Here is a 22,164-nt window from a genome sequence, read left to right as displayed (position 1 = left end):
CTAGAGCTGCTTTAGCAATGCCGGATGATGCTCCAGGCTGACCTGAACAAAGCTGCCAGATGTTTGATAAGACTAGATCAGGGATGACATTATCTATCTATATATAACATGTTTAGAAGGTGGGAGGGCTGGTTATTAGGTCTGTATCCTACAGAAGAATAACTCTATCTTGCTCACATACTAAGTGCTATGAAGCTAGAACCTCAGTGCTATCTTAAAACTAGTTGTGGGCAAGCTTTGCTGCACAGGAGAAGATGGACCAGGGGAGTAGGAAGGCACGTCTTCATATAAACATGTGAAGCCATTTTAAGGTGAAAATAAGGATGGGTTCTCAGAACGATCTCCTCTTTGTGAAATACCCATTCTGGCTCATAAGAACCCATGGTCTGTGATTCACTTACTCGTCTGCCTGATGGACATAGCACTGTGTCACTTCCGGGAATTATAGATCGATCCGATGAGGCAGTCCAAAGGGAGACAACATCAACTTGGGCAATACCATGTCCAATGCCAAAGGAGGGAAAACCCTTTTTAGGACCTTCCAGAGAATCCTTGATGACTGGAACCAAGAAAACAGGAACTTTGTGGTGCACTCGTCCTTTAGACTGAAGTGGCCAAAAGGTGACTATTGCAGCTCACCTTTTGCCAACTGGCATAAATATGGAAGTAACTTATCACACCTCAGAAGCAGGGCTGTAAAGCTCAGTGGTGGTAGATTTGGGTGGTAAAGGCTGCCTTCCATCCTTGTTATATTTAATTTACATGGCAACTCCCTGCCTGGAGCCGCAGTCTCCTGTAGCAGAGCTGCGTACCACCGCTGCGTTGGGCACAAGGGCGCTATGAGGATAATAGCGGCCACCGATTGATGGAACTTCACGACGGTCTGTGTGATCAGTGGCCTCAGCGAGAGTCTCTCTAGAGATGCCCCTGACCACGGTGTTAAACAGAGGCATTAGCCAGAGATATGTGCTCCTGAAACCTGGACGTTATGTCTGGGCATCTTGTCTACCCCTGGATACCCGCATTCTTCCAGGGTGCTGTTTAGCACCTCATCGTTGAGCATCCATTCCTGTTCTTTCAAAAGTGCTCTGCTTAGAGGTTTTTTTTGCAGATGCACTGCTCTTACACAGGTTCTCCTTGGGATGGCCCAACGCCACAAAAGCTGAGTCTACCGTAAGAGAACCCTCAACCTCATTCTTCCTTGATTGTAGATATAGCACAGAGCTGTTGTGCCATCTGTTTGTGCTACTGCCAACATGTTCTGAAAACAAGGGATGGAAAAATTGAGAGCCGGCTTGACTGGCCAAAGCTTCATAAAGGTGATGTGACACAAACATTCTGACAATGATCAGAACCCCTGGGAGGAGGTAGTTGGTCAATGTGGGCTTCCCATCCAGTAGGGGATGTGTGCAACACAAGGACTTCCCCTGCTAGGAAAAAGCAAAAATGAGACCCCCAATTTCAGCTCTGAATCTGCATCCACCAGGAGACTGCGGGGCCTTCTGTGTTGTGGCATTTCCCACTGATCTTGAAGAAATTCTTGAAGAGGGCTCATCTGTAGCCTCACACAAGTGGCAAAAAGAATGTATGATATCAATTAACGCAAAGGAGATGCCCCTCTTATAAACTGGAATCAGAGTAGATTCTCTCTTGATCACTTGTTGATCCAGATCATTCAAGCTCCATCACTGATGACTGACTCAAAAATGCTTTAATTGAATCATTATCCCTCAGAGAGAGAACCAGCAACAATGACTGTCATGGGAGATCTCTGAAGTAGACATGGAGATCTCGCTGCTGGACTCTTTAATGGCAAAGAGGGCTCTCCTTGGGCTGAGTTTTCCTCTAGCACGAAAGTCTTATCTTCATCAAGTCTTTTCTCAGTGGCTCGGCCCTTTAAGCTTTAAACTACCTCAGATTTGAGGCATCCTCAGCTTCAAGGCACCTGCAGGACCAACCTCCCCTCAGCACCAAAATCCTCTCAGAGTCAAATAGTGGTGTCAATCTCTACAGCCGCTCCACATCGAGACATCTCGACATCGAAGGCTCTCTTGACATGAGGGAATCTGGAGGTTTGTCAAGATCACTCTATGTTCAATGAGGACATTGTGAAAGCAAAGGTGCCACTAATGTTCCAGGGATGTCAGGGGTGTCAGAGCATATCACGGAAGGTGCCACGATAGTAGTAAAGGTACACTCCTGCTCCTAAACTGAACACAGCCACCCCCGAATGAAGGACTACCGTAGACTCAAAGCGCAGCACTCTAGGCCGGCTTCCCTTCTTTTCCCAGAGTCTCCTAATGTGGCTCCTTTTGAGAGAAATGACTCTCCTTAAAGGAGTGGGAATGAAGAGTAGAGCCAGTGCTGACAGCATAGTAGTGCCTCGCCAACATTCTCTCCCCCAAAGGAGGCCCATCCAACAAAACCAGCCAAACAGGAGGGAAACCTGACCAAATAGATGAACAGTTAATGGATCTTACCTTTACAGTAAAAAAAATGCTACCTTAGGCAACATGCCTTTGAAAGGGGTCGAGTGAAATCAAAAACTCAAAGATTAACAGAGGAAAAAGCTTAGAAAGCTTCGGAAAATGGTCACAGAACCTTTCTCACAGAGCAGAAAAAAGAGGAACCGAGGCCTGCCTTTCAGTGCCTTGTAGCACTCCTTCTGTGTTTTTCTGTATTCAAGCTGCCTTTTCTCTCTCTTTTTTCTGCTCTTAACTGTGATTTTACAGCTGACAAAGAAGGTGCAGCAAATGTTGTCTCACTGGTTTCTCTGTTAGAGATAAGAGAATGGAAACTGATCCTGATTGGCTCTGAGTGTGCTCCAGGACCTCGCACGTGGACAGAGATGGTCTGTGTGTGGGATCTTTTGTGAAGATTACACACATGGTGGAGAGTTCTGCAATCAGCATTTTACAGGAAAAGACCCATAATTCCCAAGATTCCTGGTGCTGGAACCAGTACTTGCTAGTAGCCTGAAAGCCAGAAATAGCTCATAAATAGCCATGGTGTGTGCTGTAGTGCTCCCCACCCACTACCTCACAGTAACCTCTGAGCCCTACCAATTGTGCACAGAGGCCAGTTTTGGAGAACACCAACCATGATAAAACATATAAAACAGTGCAAATCTGGACTGGAGAACATCTTCGCTTCTGGCAAAACCTTTACTTTCCAGGTGAATATCCTGAAGAGCAAATCAAGGCTTGCCGGTGCATAATTGCCCCTATTAGTTGAGGACTCAGCGCTTGGACTGCTCTCCCTCCAGAGGAACCTGAAAATAGGGTGACACCCAGATTCTGAGGAGATGGATGAGGACTACCCAACAATCAGTGCAGTCCAATGACCTCGTTCTCAGGGAAGCAACCGCTGAGAAGCTGCAGGCCCTATGCAGCGACATCTCCACGGAAACCTCAGAACGTGCCCTAGACATCTATCTGAGAGATGCTCCCGCCATTAATGACTTGATCTGACACTCAAGACAAACCGGTGCCACCACTTCTAGCGATGGCTCCACGTTCAGCGCTTTAACCTCTGAGCAAACCTTGTGTCCACCATGGCCAGGCTACCTATTCTATCTGAGACTCAACATTGATCATAGTCCCCACTTCCAGCAATTTCCCCATTTCATGGCCTAGAACCTATTAGCCAATCATGTGTCCTGCAAGGCCATACCATGTATTCTCTTGGAGACTCAACACCAACCATTGGCACCAGCTTCAGCGATGGTTCCATCTTCAGCGCTCCAACCTGTGAGCCATCTTCTGTCCTACACGGCCATCTCGTCTAATGTTTCAGAGAATAGCTATGCAATGTGTAGACCTTCAGTGTGAATCCACCCCCACGCCCATCAGATGGCGCATCCATGAGTAGATCCTTCTTGCTCCCAGGACCTCATCAAATAAAACATGCTGGAGAGCTAAAGGCAGTGTGTGCCAGAGGTGATCCTGACCTGCTTCTATCAAATAATAGCCAGTCAATAATAACCCAGAATGGTAACTGAGATTATCAAATTGCAAATTACATTACAGTTTTCAATTCAATAATTTAAAAACAACGAAATATATTAGTTATTTATTTTTTTCCAAAAAAGGAAGCTATCCGCACCTTATTACCTTTTATTGTTTTAAAATGTGTTCTTGGTTTGTCATTTACTTAATAGTACAAGCAGACCCCCCTTTTTATCTCTCAGTTGACGTGAGTACCGCTTATTTTGCACTTAAATATTTCCAGCCATAAAGGAACAGCTCTAACACCAGTGGGAACCCCAGAAACTCCAAAATATCCTACTTCCTTGGTCCTCCACACCTGCTCTAAACCATTCTGGTCCTGACCACAATTGTTTTTTTTGTTGTTTAGATTGAAACTAATTATTAAAGATGGGTTATTTTTAAAATAATTACGCAATTTCCTTTCTTCTTTTTTACACTACTTATTTTCAGAAAATGCCATTTTGATGTGTTCATTATCAGGTTTCCTCTTTTATGGAAAAGTTATTTTTTCCTGTGTCCCACTGACCTATGCAACTTTTGCACAATACCAAGGATGATCAGAATCTCAAATGGCCTCAATTTCCAACACACTGGTGTGTATGTAGCCTATCAACTCCCCTTCAACTTGAGAAGGACGGGCAACGGCTGTCGTCTTTATCATCACACTCACCTCTCTAGCCTGTTAAGCACATACTCTCTAAAAACATGACATCTCTTCTGATCAATCACTGAGTAATCCCAATGACCTTAAAATCCCATTCAATCCTCTTAAGAGCCTTTTTGATAGGAACACTGAACCCCAGATAAGTTCACTGACTATGTTCACTCATTCACAAGCGAATATTGGTTTAAACGTCGTTTGCTGGTTTGAAATGGAAAGGGGATGACCTAGGGCTGTCATTGTAAGAATGATCTGGAACAGAGTTATTTTAACTAGCACCGGTTTTGCATGCAGGGGAAAGAGCACTCACTTGAGCAGATGACGCTGGCGTCCTCCTGGTGCACACAGTTGTGCCTCTTCCACCCAGAATTAGGGCAATCCCACAGGCGGGACTCCAAGCCGCTGCATGCAACATCGTCCAGGAGAATGCTTCCATTGCCTTGACCGAAGTAGGCCATGCTCAGAGCAGAAAGAGCCGACCCGCAGCCGAGCTGTCTGCACACGACTTGAGCATCGTTCAGGTCCCAGCCATCATCGCACACCGTCCCCCAGGAGGAATCATACCAGATTTCGACACGGCCCGCACACCTGCTGCCACCATTCTGAAGACGCATGGAGTAATTACCTGAAATAGAAGACCAGGGAAAAGAATTGGGCCACTAAGAGAGCATTCAACACCCTTAGAGAGGCATAAAGACCAGTCTAATGGAAGCCCTCCAGATGCTAAGAATATAAAGGTTCTTCCTCCAGCGAGGAAGATGCCCGAGAGCAAGATGCAATATTATAAAACTGCATCAGAACATTCTAGAAGACACTAGGGCATTGGAAATGACGGGCCATGTAATGACAACCAACCACCTTAAGACTCCATATCATATCGCAGAAGAATTGTAACATCACTTCTCATCCATGAAACACACTTAAAAGTTCAGACCATGAGAATTCTTCTCATCTCCTGCCGGCTAGCCTTAGTAATGTGAAACAAGAAATGACACATAAATGCAACAAACATGACAGAAGTAGCATAACCGCTATGAACAGTGGCAAGCATTATCACAGCATCAAGAATATCATTTAATTACTCCTTCTAATCGGGTACATCGTAGCATATTGATCTCAAGGTAACCAAACACTGCCAATGCATTGGTCTCCCCATATGCGATTGCAACACAGAATTAGACTGATTGAAATTGGCCTCTTTATATTTGAGGGCCAGCACAGAATTAGCGTGAATGGAATTCGCCTCCCGATGTTTGAGGACCAGCACAGAATTAGGGTGAATGGAAATGGCCTTCCCATGTTTGAGGAACAGTACAGAATTAGGGTGAATGGAATTGGTCTCCCAAGTTTGAGGACCAGCACAGAATTAGGGTGAATGTTATTGGCCTCTGCCTATATGAGGGCCAGCACAGAATTAGGGTGAATGGAATTGGCCGACATTTTTGAGGACCAGCACAGAATTAGGGTGAATAGAATTGGCCTCCCCATGTTTGAGGAAAAGAACAGAATTAGGGTGAATGGAATTGGCCTCTCCAAGTTTGCGCACAAGCACAAAATTAGAGTGAATGGAATTGGCCTTGCCATGTTTGGGGGCCAGCAATGAATTAGGGTGAATGGAATTGGCATCTACAAGTTTGCGCACAAGCACAGAATTAGGGTGAATGGAATTGGCCTCCCCATGTTTGAGGAAAATAACAGAATCAGGGTGAATGGAATTGACCTCCCCATGTTTCAGGCCCAGCACAGCATTAAAGTGCATGGAATTGGCCTTGCCATGTTTCAGGGCAAGCAAGAAATTAGGGTGAATGGAATTGGCTTTGCCATTTTTGGGTTCAGCACCGAATTTGGGAGAATGCAAATGGTCTCCCCATGATTGAGGACCAGCAGGAAATCAGGGTGAATGGAAATGGCCTCCACACATTTGAGGATCAGCGCAGAATTAGGGTGATTAGAATGTGCCTCCCCATGTTTGAGGACCAGCTCAGAATTAGGGTGATTTCAATTGGCCTCCCCATGTTTGAGGACCAGCACAGAATTACGGTGAATAGAAAGGACCTCGCATTGTTTGGGGGCCAGTACAGAATTGTGGTGAATGGAAATGGTCTCTTCATGTTTGAGGACCAGCTCAGAATTAGGGTGATTTCAATTGGCCTCCCCATGTTCGAGGACTAGCACAGAATTAGTAAGAATGGAAAGGACCTCGCCTTTTTTGGGGGCCATTACAGAATAAGGATAAATGGAAATGCACCACCCCCATGTTTGAGTACCAGCACAGAATTAGGGTGAATGGCAGTAGGACAGTAACTGAGATTCTAGTCCCACTCATGGTCTGCAATGAACACTTGTATATCAAAAACACTAATCAGTTTTGCTATAGAGAAGTAAAAACACAATGCCTCATTACAAGCTTGCCGGTTCAGATACAACGGTACCGGTAAGCTTGCCGGTACCATTGTATCCAGACCGGCAAACTCCGAGTTGTGCTTGTGGGTGCCTTTCATTCCGCCAAGTCTGACCTGGCGGAATGAAAGGCACCTGCGAGCACAGCACGTCGGATGCACCGGCACCGTTATAAACGGTGCCCGTGGATCCAACGTCCCCATTCCCATTGAGCCCTATGGACTCAATGGGAATGGGGAAGATTTATTTCCAGCGCTCAGGAATGGGCAAATACCGGGTCCGGCAAGGTCGTAATGACCCGGCAATTGGTCATTTGTGGGCGCTGGAAAAAAAAAATACCGGCAGCAGCCGTGCCTATATTACTGCTGCCAGCCTCGTAATGAGGCCCTAAGTCTTCCTAACATTCAACGGTCTGACTCTACAACGGTAGTTACACCCAGCCTCATCCGTAGACTAGGTAAAGGCCCAGAATTCAGTGGGGTGTATAGGCCCTTGGTTCTTCTGAATCTTGAGGTCAAGCTTTTTACAAAGTTTTTCAAATCCAGTTTGGAGACCACCCCAGCCTCAATATGATCCAGTCTGTCCAAGCAGGCTTTGTCATAAGCTGATAGCCACTCGACAATATTTATAAAACATCCCACCTTCTGGATAAAATAAACACCTCTCACTTGGCCCCTTCATCATACTCATGCAGAAAAAGCATTCGACAGGGTGGACTGGGCCTTTTTCAAGAAGACTGGGCAAGCTCTGGGTTTTCATGAAATATTCATTAGGAACGTCATGTCCAACTATTTGGTCCGGCACCAAAATAAACAACAGGATTGGGGAACTAGACAATGGTGACTGCTCTTCCATTTCCTTTTACTTCTAGTTATGGCTTATTCTGCTACATAGGTCAGGGGCAACACGAGAAAGCAGTGGATCCATTTTAGCATTGTGGTATTTAAGTTCATAATGTTTGCTGATGGTGAATTAGTTGACGTCTCGAGGCAAATTACTTTAGTGCTTTAAGTATAGAATTAGGTCTCTTTACAAAGGTATCAGGTTTGAAAGTTAACTTCCCTATTTTGGGATGTGCTCTATCTTTTTAAACGCTGAAGGGAAAAAGAAAACTAAAATAATTGATTTGGTGAAAATGATTAAGAAATGTATGAGGTATTTGGGGGATGAACATTAACAACTTCGGCAGCCGGGGCAACACGCCCCTTTTGTGATCCATAAAGGGCAACATGTTCAAAGGGCAGAAGCTTGCCCTTTCCTAGTTTCATGGAGATCAATTTGATGACAATTGATGTGCTTCCACTCCTAGGGGCCCACTGCCAGAGTGGAATGTCTCCAGACAGGACAAGGGGTTCCCCAACCTGAGGTTCGATGGCAGACTCAACCAGACAGCTTACTGAATCTTTTCAAGGTTATCTTTTCAAGAAGCAGCTTAATCTCAGATCTTTTTATGGTTGTGTCTCTGGACTCAGGACTACATACAGGACCTCCTTGACAGGAGAAATGGCCTGGGGGCTTAGGTAATCAGCTGACCAGCAATGACTGGATGGCAACATAGGCCAGGTCATCAAGTCCCTCTCTATGTGTACACTACAACAAGCTTTAATTCAAGCTCATTCACCGTTGTTATCTCACCACAGTGAGGCTATATGCTGAATCCGTGAATAGCTGGAGACCGTGCAGGGCTGATGGGAAATTACTACTTGTCTTGGGTGACTATCCAAAAAGTTTCTCCTGATTCTGGGCCACTCCTATCCCTCCATCCACACTAACCAACCTCGTCCTCTTTCTTGCAGAGCCACGTGAGCACCTGGAGACTGCCCCTGGGTGGTAGCGATGCACGGTATAACTCAACATAACATATCCCAGGGATAAAAAGAGGGTGTTGGATGACCCCACAGCGAATATGCATCACACAGAAGATGAAGCGTGAGCCGGGGCAGTGTGGCAAGGATAGACATAGGAGGCAATCCCTCGGCGGGTGACAACGTTTTGCAAACACTAGGCTCATGAAAGATTTTGGCAGTTCTGGGTGTGGATGGATTTGGTGAGGAATGGTGATCAGGATGAATACAGTATCTTTATTGCTCTCTTATAAGTAGCTTTGACAGGACTCTACACTATGCAGACACATAAACACAGCTCCTCTCTTCAGGGAGTCAAACAAAGGGTTCCCTGTTACTTTCCATGTAAAAATATTCTGCCAGATTTTGCCAATTATGGTTTTCCTTATTAGGGATTCTACTTACTTGATTGACAATATTATCATTATGTTCAGTGTCACAGGAGGCTACTGATGTCCAAAATGATAAATAAGCCACATCCAGAATGCTTGCTGGGTGTCGCAATGGATCATCGAACAGTAGTGGTTCCATAAAATAAACACTGGTCTTCATTACGAGTCCGGCGGTAACCCTGCCGCTGCTACCGGCGGATTGCCGCCAGACTCTATATTTTACTGGCGCCTGACTTCCTGGTGCCACCATGCTATTACAAGTCCGGCAGCCCGAAAGTCAGGCACCGGTAAAATGTAAGTCCCTTAGGGCTCTATGGGAGTGGGGACTATGAAGCACCGGCACGATGGCTAACGGTGCCGGCGCTTCCGTGAACAGTCTGCCTACCGTGGACCCAGCGCCCGGCAGGGTCTGACCTGTCGGCCACAGTGTTCACTGCTGGCAGACACTTTAGTTTGCCGGTCCGGAAATAAGGGTGCCGGTGAGCCGACCGGCACACTTAGAATGAGGCCCACTGACTTCAATGGAAAAAGGTCCTACCTTCAGCAGATGTGTTCGTAGGGATGCGAGTCTGAGCTGGAAAAGAAAGAGGACACACTGTCAGTCCCCAGAAATGACTTGGTGGCCGACCCAGGAGTAAATGACCAGAGAATTACCTGGAGTTGATGGTGGTCTTGCAGCTGCAAGAAGAGGGAAAAAGAACAATTAACACAGAAGGCGTGCAGGATGGGGGACGTTTCAACATTCAGCAAGTTTCAAGTATTCTGGTGGTTACAACAAATACCCCAGAAAGACTGCATTTCTATGATCTTTGAACCTAAAGGAACACCTGAACCAACACAAGCAAAATCAACCCTTGAACTGCGCTGAGCACCAGGAACTCAAGTAGCAGGACAGCTCCATGCCAACAGCCCCCACTATCAGAAACTGTGATAAATTGGATGCTGCCTCGCAGGAGTACAAGGATGAGTAGGGGTAAAATGACACACTGAGACCTCACATAAGGATCATAAAGAGATACACCTCCTTAAGCTTTTGTGGTAACAAGGGCCGAGGCAAGGCTATATAAGAGGGGTGCGAAGGTGACCCAGTAGTGAACCAAACAACAAAGTATTGCAGTCCAAAATAAAGGGAATGTCCAATCAAGGTTCTATAAATATATGTATACTTTAATCAAACACACCATCTGCAATAGAACAAATAGAAATACTGTACAAAAACCCATCCCAAAGGAAGAAGAGAGAAGTTATAACAGACTGAGGGAAGTCGCACTGAGTGCAGTACCAGGGGTGTTAGATAAATTCCAGTCCCGGTGTTGAGCGTAGATGTGAGCTGATCAAGCTCAGTTTGAGCACCGAGGATTGTGTGGGCCCAAACAGCAAGCAAGCGCCATGTAGGAGGGAATGCGGTCACTCAGTACCGTAGAGGGGTTGCTCTCAAGGATGCAGATCAGGGAGGTCGAGGAATGCTTTGCAGTTGGTCAGGCTGGGTCGAACATTAACCACGGGGAGGGGTCCATGAGTGACGCTCTAGCACTCGCCTGGCCCTCGCCCCCCACCACTTGCCTGCTAGTTGAATTTCCCACACAGAGTTATTAGGGTTTTTTTGTCTTGCTCTTTTAGACTGTTGATGTAAAGTGGAAACTCAGTAAGCAAGTGTACATTCTCATGAAAATCAAATACATCGCTTTGAAAAAAAGTATAGACCCTCTCCATTGACAAGGAGACTCTGTATCAGAAACCGGACTGAACAAGAACAAGCCAACAAGCCCCCACTACAATGGGGAAACTTTGTATAAGAATAAACTCTACTCTTTGCAGCGGAAGACTCAGTATCAGAATGAAGTCTACTCTTTGCAGGGGAGAATTCATAAAATAAACTCTACTCTTTGCAGGGGAGATGTTATAAAATAATAAACTCTCTCTTTGCAGTGGAGAATCTGTATCTGAATTAACTCTACTCTTTGAAGGGGAGTACTCTTTGCAGGGGCGTAGTTATACAATAATAAACTCTCTTTTTGCAGTGGAGACTCTGTATCTGAATACACTCTACTCTTTGCAGAGGAGATGCAATAAAAGAATACACTCTCTTTGCAGGGGGTACTCAGTATCAGAATGAACTGTACTCTTTGCAAGGGATAGTCTATAAAATAATAAACTCTCTTTGCAGTGAAGACTCTGTATCTGAATGAACTCCACTCTTTGCAGGGGGAGACTCAGTATCAGAATGTACTCTACTCTTTACAACAGAGAGTCTATAAAATAATAAACTCTCTTTGTAGTAGAGAATCTGTATCTGAATGAACTCTACTCGTTGCAGGGGAGAGTCAGTATCAGAATGTACTCTACTCTTTGCAAGGGAGGGTCCATAAAATAATAAACTCTCTCTTTGCAGTGGAGACTCTATCTGAATGAACTCTACTCTTCGCAGAGGATATTTAATAAAATAATAAACTCTACTCTTCACAGGGACGATATTACAAAATAATAAATTCTCTCTTTGCAGTGGAGACTCTGGATCTGAATGAACTCTACTCTTTGCAGGGGAGATTTAAAAAAATAATAAACTTTACTCGTTGCAGGGGAGACGTTATAAAATAATAAACCCTCTCTTTGCAGTGGAGACTCTGTATCTGAATTAACTCTACTCTTTGCAGGGGAGATTTCATGGAATAATAAACTCTACTCTTTGTACGGGAACTGTTATTAAATAATAAACTCTCTCTTTGCAGTGGAGACTCTGTATCTGAATGATATCTACTCTTTGCAGGGGAGAGTCTATAAAAGAATAAACTCCCTGCCGGGGAGACAGTTTTAGAATGCAATCTACTCTTCGCAGGAGAGATTTCATAAAATAATAAACTCTACTCTTTGCAGGGGAGATTTTATAAAAGAATAAACTGTCTCTTTGCAGGGGAATATGTATCAGAATGAACTCTACTCTTTGTAGGGGAGCTTCTATAAAGAATGAACTCTACTCTTTGCAGGAGAGATTCTATAAAACAAACTCTACTCTTTCCAGGGTAGATGCTATAAAAGCATAAACTCTCTCTTTGCGGGAGAAACTTTATCAGAATGCAGGGGAGATGTCATAAAAACTCTTTGCAGGGGAGACTGTATCAGAATAAACTCTCTCTTTGCAAGTGAGACTCTGTACCAGAATGAACTTTACTCTTGGCAGGGGGGAGTCTATAAAGGATTAGTACTCAGCGAGGGACAATGAGATTGTAACATGCAATCTCATTGCCCATGCCGTGGCATTACCTGACTGGGAATCCCTCTCCCCCACAACGTTACTTCATTTCTGTCCTCGGCGGGGGGCATGGGGGTGTCAGCCACTCCGCCAATGAGGAGGCTCGGAACTGGGTAATCCCTCTCCGAGACACCCCACGGATGTAGGCTGCCATCTTCCCCCGCCGGGGATCGAGTTAAGGGTTGTTCCCTCCCCCTTGCCCCCCATTCCAAAGAATCCCATCTCTGCCCTCCCAAACCCACTTACCTTCTTTTTTTTCCATTTCGGGATCGGATGCGCAGGGAACACTTCTGTCCCCAGCACCTCCGCTCCCGATCCGTGACAGGCCATCATGGAAAGGAAGAAGGGACTACATCATTCAGGGGTTACCTCACATTTGGGTGATATTCCCTCCTACCAAGTGAGGATATCATACTTGTGTACAATACAAAGGAAGGAAAAACAAACCACTCTCAACAAAGCGTCCTAGATGTGTCCTCCAGATATATTTTCAAGAAGCAACCATTATGAACAAATATAGGTTGGTTCTAGTGAACATGAATCACAACCAACGTAACCTAAAGTTTACATTTTTATTCATTTTCTGCATTTAAACACGCCTCACATAAACATTTTAAAAAAACATTTATAAATCACTAGAATTTCCGTATCATAAAATAATTCCACCTCACAAATTTAAAGTCACAAATCACTTAATAACCTAGATTAACTGCTGATGGAATAATTTCTCAATTATTGAAGTGACTTATGAAGACGATGAAGTCCTTGACCCCAGGGTGAGTTGCATTTGAATTTATGGTATCTCCCTGGGGATGGGGCTTTTTTAGAGGACATTATTGCTGTTCAATATGGTCATTGATTAAGGTGCTGTGTGTATTGGTTTTGGGTACCTGATACTCTGAGTGAGTTCCCTGTCTATTAGAAAGGTGAAGAGCAAGATTTGGCTTTGCTATAGAGTCAGAAGCCAATGGTACAGGTATATTAAAGATTGTATATCTGTCCACCCTAGGGGTGATTAGGGATTGGCGAGGTCTACTCATTGACCGGGGATGCCCATGTGGTAATGTGTGTTCTTTTATGTGTCTTTAGATATAAAAATCTGGTATGAGAAAAGATCCACTAGAAGCACAAGATGAATTTTCTGCCCCTGAAGAATGTCCAGTGATTTGTAACATTGAGGACAGAAACTTATATAAATCAGGCTATTGTAACGTGGTGGGGAATTGGGGAATAAAATGAATTGAGTTGCCACTGATGTTTTGAAAATTAAGTGATTTGTGACTTTAAATTTGTGAGGTGGAATTATTTTATGATACGGAAATTCTAGTGATTTATAAATGTTTTTTTAAATGTTTATATGAGGTGTGTTTAAAAGCAGAAAATGAATAAAAATTTAAATTTTAGATTACGTTGGTTGTGATTCATGTTCACTAGATGGAACCTATATTTGTTCATAATGGTTGCTTTTTGAAACTATATCTGGAGGACACATCTAGAACGCTTTGTTGAGAGTGGTTTGTTTTTCCTTCTTTTGAATTGTATACATGTATGATATCCTCACTTGGTAGGAGGGAATATCACCCAAATGTGAGGTAACCCCTGAATGATAGAGACCCTTCCATCCTTTCCATAGCAGCCATTTTATTTGTTTACTTTTTTCCCTACTTTTTGAATAGCCGCCATTTTGTTTGTTTATCTTTTTTACATTCATTTTTACATTCATTTTCAATGGCCGCCATGGAAAGGGAAAACAGACTTTGTTTTCCTTTCCACAGCGGCCATTTTTTTAACTTTGTTTTTTTTTCTGTTCGAAACACCAGAGCTTTTCGGAACAGAAAATAAATGCTCTTAGTACCCCGGTCTTACAGGCCGGGGTACTAATAGCAATAGGCCCCTTTGCTCGGGCCTGTAACTATGGGCCTGGGGCATTACCTGAAATGGTAATGCCCCCCTGCTCAGGGCCTATTGTTTAAATAAACTCTACTCTCTGCAGGGGAACTGCTGTATCAGAAGAAATGGGCCCGTTCTCTTAATGACTGTCTATTGCATCGTCTGAGCTGCCTTAAGTCCCTGCCTGACTGGGACGATGGGTAAATTTAAAATATGCGATATGATACAGGATTTCATTTCGATTAATTCGAGAGAAAGTATTCCCAGCTGAGCTTCCATTTGAGCACAGCCGACTCCAGCCCATGTTGGTCCTTTAGGGGGTCACATCCAGGGCCAGGGTGCAGATAGACACACATGTAACGTCTGAGATCAAGCCCATCCACCCTGGTAGTCAAGTTGGAGCAAACTGTGGGTCCTGGCACCAAGCCTGACCAGTGGGGCATTGTGAGGAAACTAGAACATGCTGGAAACATACCTGTAGTCTGTGGTGAGCCGGATGTTGCGTCTACAGAAGAAGACACGAGCATTAGTGATAGAAGAGCATTAGAAGGACAAACATTGCGAGGTCCAGGCTCAGTGTTGGTCACTGTGGCTGGAATCCATAGACTTACAGACATTCATTTAAAATGACTGGAACATACAGGATGTACATCATGAAAATAACTCACCAGTAGTCGTAGCTTTCTCTTAATTATAATCATTAACAAATATTACCTCTGTGGAAGTGCTTGGTCATGGCTACACCTTGTCCAAATATTTAAATGTTAAATGTTAAATGTAGCCAATATATGGTTAACCACTTATTACAAGCAATAAATCTGTTTTTTTTTTAACACGGAAAGTGGAGAGGAGACAGTCTGTGTACCTGCGTTGCCTGCTGCAAATCTATCTCAAAAGTTAGAACAAATATCCAGAGACTATACCAGAATTCACGCCGGCCACTGACCTTTTGCGAAAAGAATTCAGATGGAGCCGCACATCGCACTACAGTGAGAGCCCTCAGTTAATTTCTCATACAGACCAGGATGGAGATGCACCATTGACCTGCCATGACCTTTACTTTACTTTATAATGCGCAAACCATGGACCCATGGGCATCAGGGCGCAGACAACAAAACATTAAACAAGAAACATTTGACCAGGAAAGGTATTCAGCCCGAGCTGCCAGAGAAGATCAAGCAAACTACCATGTTTTCAATTTTTTTCTTAAAAGGATCAATGGTTTTCTGAGATCTGAGATCTGGAGGTAGGTTGATCCATGCTTTAGGGGTTGCAATGTGAAAAGCTCCCCTTTCCACCTTCTTCGTCCCACATCTAGGAAGCATCAGATAATTCTGATTGCTAGATCTGAGAGATCTAGTATTCACTTTTTCAGGGATGAGATCTTGCAGATACGAGGGCATTAAGCCCTGTCTACATTTAAAGGTAATGACCAATAGGCGGAAAAGTATGCGTGCTTCCACACAGAGCCAATGCAGTGCTCGTCTGGCTGCCGATATAGGGTCACAACGGGATGGTCCCACGACCACGCTGACTGCACCGTTTTACACCACCTGTAGTCTGTTAACATCAGTTTTGCTGAGCCCTGCCAGGAGGCAACAGCAGCAGTCAATTCTAGACCCGACAATTGCTCTAGCAATAGTCTCAGCTTTGGCCTGTGGAAAAAAAGGTCTAAGATGTGCCAAAAGCTTGATGTAGTAGGCTGCTGCTAATACAAGACTTCCTACATGGGCTTTCACATTGAGCTGTTGGTCAAAGACCACACCCAAGGTTTTAACTTTCTTTTTGAGAGTTATCTTGACCTCTCCAAGTTGAAGGTTATCATAGGAAGGATCAAGCTTGGCCAGCGTAGACTGAGTGCCAAAAATCAACAACTCGGTCTTATCCCTGTTCAATGCCAAGTTGCTCCATATCATCCAGTTCTCCATGGAGGTATGGACACGGTTCAGTTCAGCTTCATCCTGGGAGTGAGTACCAGCCATGGGGATGACTTACTGTGTGTCATATGCATAGTTGGCCAACTCCACCCCCTCCTGATCCAGAAGGGCAAAGAAAGGGGCAACTCTGGAGAGAACCAGGTTTTGTTTTTTATCCCTTCCCTATTTTTTCTATATTTAAGAGGCGCTAGGGAATTGGTGATGTTGTCCAGATTGGAGACAAGTAACTGCGACATCACTACTGCAGAATCAGTAGGATAAAAAGTAATGGAAGGCCGTAACACGGGTTCAATTTGGTCCCGCGTAAGCAGCTTTGCGCTTCTTGCCAAATTACATTTTGCTCTCCTGCATTTCAGTTTTTTAGGAAAGTCATCCTGGCATGGTCTGACCAAGGACAGGAACACACCTGGAAATCCTTACTAATGACATTAATAGTGGAGACCCAATCTAAAGTGTGACCGAGGCAATGGATAGGCAGGAGAATCTGTAGCAGAGCTGCGTACCACCGCTGCGTTGGGCACAAGGGCGCTATGAGGATAATAGTGGCCACCGATTGATGGAACTTCACGACGGTCTGTGTGATCAGTGGCCTCAGCGAGAGTCTCTCTAGAGATGCCCCTGACCACGGTGTTAAACAGAGGCATTAGCAAGAGATATGTGCTCCTGAAACCTGGACGTTATGTCTGGGCATCTTGTCTACCCCTGGATCCTCGCATTCTTCCAGGGTGCTGTTTAGCGCCTCATCGTTGAGCATCCATTCCTGTTCTTTCGCCAGTCCTCTGCTTAGAGGTTTTTTTTGCAGGTGCACTGCTCTTATGCAAGTTCTCCTTGGGATGGCCCAACGCCACAAAAGCTGAGTCTACCACAAGAGAACCCATAACCTCATTCTTCCTTGCTTGTAGATATAGCACAGAGCTGTTGTGCCATCTGTTTGTACTATTGCCAACTTGTTCTGAATACAAGGGATGGAAACATTGAGAGCCAGCTTGACTGGCCAAAGTTTCAGAAAGGTGATGTGACACAAACATTCTGACAAGGATCAGAACCCCTGGGAGGAGGTAGTTGGGCAATGTGGGCTTTCCACCCAGTAGGAGATGTGTGCAACACAAGGACTTCCTCTGCTAGGGAAAAGCAAGAATGAGACCCCCAATTTCAGCTCTGAATCTTCATCCACCAGGAGAAAGACTGCAGGGCCTTCTGTGTTGTGGCATTTCCCACTGATCTTCAAGAAATCCTTGAAAAGGCATCATCTGTAGCCTCACACAAGTGGCAAAAAGAATGTATGATATCAATTAACTCAAAAGAGATGCCCCCCTCCAAGTTTCGCTCAATTTCAGACTTCCTCTCCATGGATTCACCCTTCTTATGAAGGATATGCATTTCCTTCCCCGGCTTCGATAATTGAGCCCAGGTGGTGAATTTTATAAACTGGAATCAGAATAGATTCTCTCTTGATCACTTGTTGATCCAGTTCATTCAAGCTCCATCACTGAGGACTGACTCAGAAATGCTTTAATTGAACCATTAGCCCTCAGAGAGAGAACCAGCAACAATGACTGTCATGGAAGATCGCTGAAGAAGACATGGAGATCTCGCTGCTGATCTCTTTAATCAGCAAAGAGGGCTCTCCTTGTGCTGAGTTTTCCTCTAGCACGAACGTCTTATCTTCATCAAGCCTTCTCTCGGTGTCCCGGCCCTTTAAGCTTTAAACTACCTCAGCTTTGAGGCATCCCCAGCGTCAAGGCACCTCCAGCACCAAGCCCCCCTCAGCACCAAAATCCTCTCAGAGTCAAATGACGGTGAACAATCTCTACAGCCGCTCCACATCGAGACATCTCGGCGTCGAAGGCTCTCTTGACATGAGGGAATCTGGAGGTCGCGAGATCACTCAATGTTGAATGAGGACATTGTGAAAGAAAAAGGTGCCACTAATGTTCCAGGGATGTCAGGGGTGTCAGAGCATATCACGGAAGGTGCCATGATAGTAGTGAAGGTACACCCCTGCTCCTTAACTGAAGACAGCCACCCCCGAGTGGATGACTACCGTAGACTCAAAGCACAGCACTCTAGGCCAGCTTCCCTTCTTTTCTCAGAGTCTCCTAATGTGGCTCCTTCTGAGAGAAAGGACTCTCCTTAAAGGAGTGGGAATGAAGAGTAGAGCCAGTGCTGACAGCATAGTAGCACCTCGCCAACATTCTCTCCCCCAAAGGAGGCCCATCTAACAAAACCAGCCAAACAGGAGGGCAACCTGACCAAAGAGATGAACAGTTAAAAGATCTTATCTTTACAGTAAAACAATGCTACCTAAAGCAACATGCCTTTGAAAGGGGTCGAGTGAAATCAAAAACTCAAAGAGTAACAAAGGAAAAAGCTTAGAAAGCTTCAGAAAGTGGTCACAGACCCTTTCTCACAGAGCAGAACATAGAGGAACCTTTCAGTGCCTTGTAGCGCTCCCTCTGTGTTTTTCTGTCTTCTAGCTGCCTTTTCTCTCTCTGGTTTCTGTTCTTTACCGTGATTTTACAGTGGGCAAAGCAGGTGCAGCAAATGTTGTCTCACTGGTTTCTCTGTTAGAGATAAGAGAATGGAAACTGATCCTGATTGGCTCTGAGTGTGCTCCGGGACCTTGCACGTGGACAGAGATGGTCTGTGTGTGGGATCTTTCGTGAAGATTCCACACATGGTGGAGAGTTCTGCAATCAGCATTTTACAGGAAAAGACCCATAATTCCCAAGATTCCTGGTGCTGGAACCAGTACTTGCTAGTAGCCTGAAAGCCAGAAATAGCTCATAAATAGCCATGGAGTGTGCTGTAGTACTCCCCACCCACTACCTCCAAAGTAACCTCTGAACCCTACCAATTGTGTGCAGAGGCCAGTTTTGGAGAACACCAACCATGATAACACATATAAAACAGTGCAAGTCTGGACTAGAGAACATCTTCGCTTCTGGCAAAATCTTTACTTTCCAGGTGAATATCCTGAAGAGCAAATCAAGGCTTGCCGCTGCATAATTGCCCCCATTAGTTGAGGACTCAGCGCTTGGACTGCTCTCCCTCCAGAGGAACCTGATAATAGGACGACACCCATATTCTGAGGAGATGGTTGAGGACTACACAACAATCAGTGCAGTCCAATGACCTCGTCCTCAGGGATGCAACCGCTGAGAAGCTGCAGGCCCTGTGCAGCGACATCTCCACAGAAACCTCAGAACCTGCCCTAGACATCTATCTGAGAGATGCTCCCGCCATTAATGACTTGATCTGACACTCAAGGCAATCCGGTGCCGTCACTTGTAAGGATTGCTCCACCTTCAGACTTTAACCTCTGAGCAAACCTTGTGTCCACCACGGCCACGCTACCTATTATATCTGAGGCTCCACACTGATCATCGTCCCCACTTCCAGCAATTTCCCCACTTCATGGCCTAGAACCTATTAGCCAATCATGTGTCCTGCAAGGCCATACCATCTATTCTCTTGGAGACTCAACACCAACCATTGGCACCAGCTTCAGCGATGGTTCCATCTTCAGCGCTCCAACCTGTGAGCCATCTTCTGTCCTACACGGCCATCTCGTCTAATGTTTCAGAGAATAGCTATGCAATGTGTAGACCTTCAGTGTGAATCCAACCCCACGCCCATCAGATGGCACATCCATGAATAGATCCTTCTTGCTCCCAGGACCTCATCAAATAAAACATGCTGGAGAGCTAAAGGCAGTGTGTGCCAGAGGAGATCCTGACATGCTTCTATCAAATAATAGCCAGTCAATAATAACCCAGAATGGTAACTGAGATTATCAAATTGCAAATTACATTACAGTTTTCAATTCAATAATTTAAAAACAACGAAATATATTACTTTTTTTCTTTTTTTCCAAAAAAGGAAGCTATAAGCACCTTATTACCTTTTATTGTTTTAAAATGTGTTCTTGGTTTGTCATTTACTTAATAGTACAAGCAGACCCCCCTTTTTGTCTCTCAGTTGACGTGAGTACCGCTTATTTCGCACTTAAATATTTCCAGCCATAAAGGCACAGCTCCAACACCAGTGGGAACCCCAGAAACTCCAAAATATCCTACTTCCTTGGTCCTCCACACCTGCTCTAAACCATTCTGGTCCTGACCACAATTGTTTTTTTTGTTGTTTAGATTTAAACTAATTATTAAAGATGGGTTATTTTTAAAATAATTTTGTGATTTCCTTTCTTCATTTTTACACTACTTATTTTCGGAAAATGCCATTTTGATGTGTTCATTATCAGGTTTCCTCTTTTATGGAAAAGTTATTTTTTCCTGTGTCCCACTGATCTATGCAACGTTTGCACAATACCAAGGATGATCACAATCTCAAATGGCCTCAATTTCCAACACACTGGTGTGTATGTAGCCTATCAACTCCCCTTCAACTTGGGAAGGACGGGCAACGGACCTCGTCTTTATCATCACACTCACCTCTCTAGCCTGTTAAGCACATACTCTCTAAAAACATGACATCTCTTCTGATCAATCACTGAGTAATCCCAATGACCTTAAAATACCATTCAATCCTCTTAAGAGCCTTTTTGATAGGAACACTGAACCCCAGATTAGTTCACTGACTACATTCACTCATTCACAAGCGAATATTGGTGTACACGCCGTTTGCGGGTGTGAAATGGAAAGGGGATGACCTAGGGCTGTCATTGTAAGAATGATCTGGAACAGTGTCATTTTAACTAGCACCGGTTTTGCATGCAGGGGAAAGAGCACTCACTTGAGCAGATGACGCTGGCATCCTCCTGGTGCACACAGTCATGCCTCTTCCACCCAGAATGAGGGCAATCCCACAGGCGGGACTCCAAGCCGCTGCATGCAACATCGTCCAGGAGAATGCTTCCATTGCCTTGACCGAAGTAGGCCATGCTCAGAGCAGAAAGAGCCGACCCGCAGCCGAGCTGTCTGCACACGACTTGAGCATCGTTCAGGTCCCAGCCATCATCGCACACCGTCCCCCAGGAGGAATCATACCAGATTTCGACACGCCCCGCACACCTGCTGCCACCATTCTGGAGACGCATGGAGTAATGACCTGAAATAGAAGACCAGGGAAAAGAATTGGGACACTAAGAGAGCATTCAACACCCTTAGAGAGGCATAAAGACCAGTCTAATGGAAGCCCTCCAGATGCTAAGAATATAAAGGTTCTTCCTCCAGCGAGGAAGATGCCCGAGAGCAAGATGCAATATTATAAAACTGCATCAGAACATTCTAGAAGACACTAGGGCATTGGAAATGACGGGCCATGTAATGACAACCAACCACCTTAAGACTCCATATCATATCGCAGAAGAATTGTAACATCACTTCTCATCCATGACACACACTTAAAAGTTCAGACCATGAGAATTCTTCTCATCTCCTGCCGGCTAGCCTTAGTAATGTGAAACAAGAAATGACACATAAATGCAACAAACATGACAGAAGTAGCATAACCGCTATGAACAGTGGCAAGCATTATCACAGCATCAAGAATATCATTTAATTACTCCTTCTAATCGGGTACATCGTAGCATATTGATCTCAAGGTAACCAAACACTGCCAATGCATTGGTCTCCCCATATGTGACTGCAACACAGAATTAGACGGATTGAAATTGGCCTCTTTATATTTGAGGGCCAGCACAGAATTAGCGTGAATGGAAATGGCCTTCCCATGTTTGAGGAACAGCACAGAATTAGGGTGAATGTTATTGGCCTCTGCCTATATGAGGGCCCACACAGAATTAGGGTGAATGGAATTGGCCGGCATGTTTGAGGACCAGC

The 22,164-nt window shown here is 44.8% G+C and overlaps 1 protein-coding gene across 1 annotated transcript in view; it reads right to left on the bottom strand.

Annotated features, from left to right (window-relative positions):
• Positions 1 to 22,164, bottom strand: part of LOC138473323 (deleted in malignant brain tumors 1 protein-like) — a 911,582-nt gene that overhangs the window by 401,307 nt on the left and 488,111 nt on the right. The window contains exons 38-42 of the mRNA XM_069611989.1: positions 21,116 to 21,430; positions 14,902 to 14,931; positions 9,941 to 9,964; positions 9,825 to 9,860; positions 4,961 to 5,275 (exon numbers count right to left, since the gene is read on the bottom strand). Coding sequence (XP_069468090.1) covers positions 4,961 to 5,275; positions 9,825 to 9,860; positions 9,941 to 9,964; positions 14,902 to 14,931; positions 21,116 to 21,430 — 720 coding nt within the window. The remainder of the gene's footprint in view (positions 1 to 4,960; positions 5,276 to 9,824; positions 9,861 to 9,940; positions 9,965 to 14,901; positions 14,932 to 21,115; positions 21,431 to 22,164) is intronic.

Source organism: Ambystoma mexicanum, chromosome 8 (genome assembly GCF_040938575.1).
Source record: "Ambystoma mexicanum isolate Mex_15411 chromosome 8, UKY_AmexF1_1, whole genome shotgun sequence".
In the NCBI taxonomy this organism is placed as follows: Eukaryota; Metazoa; Chordata; class Amphibia; order Caudata; family Ambystomatidae; genus Ambystoma; species Ambystoma mexicanum.
Note: the sequence above shows the minus strand (reverse complement) of the source record. Positions and strands in the feature narration are given on the sequence as shown.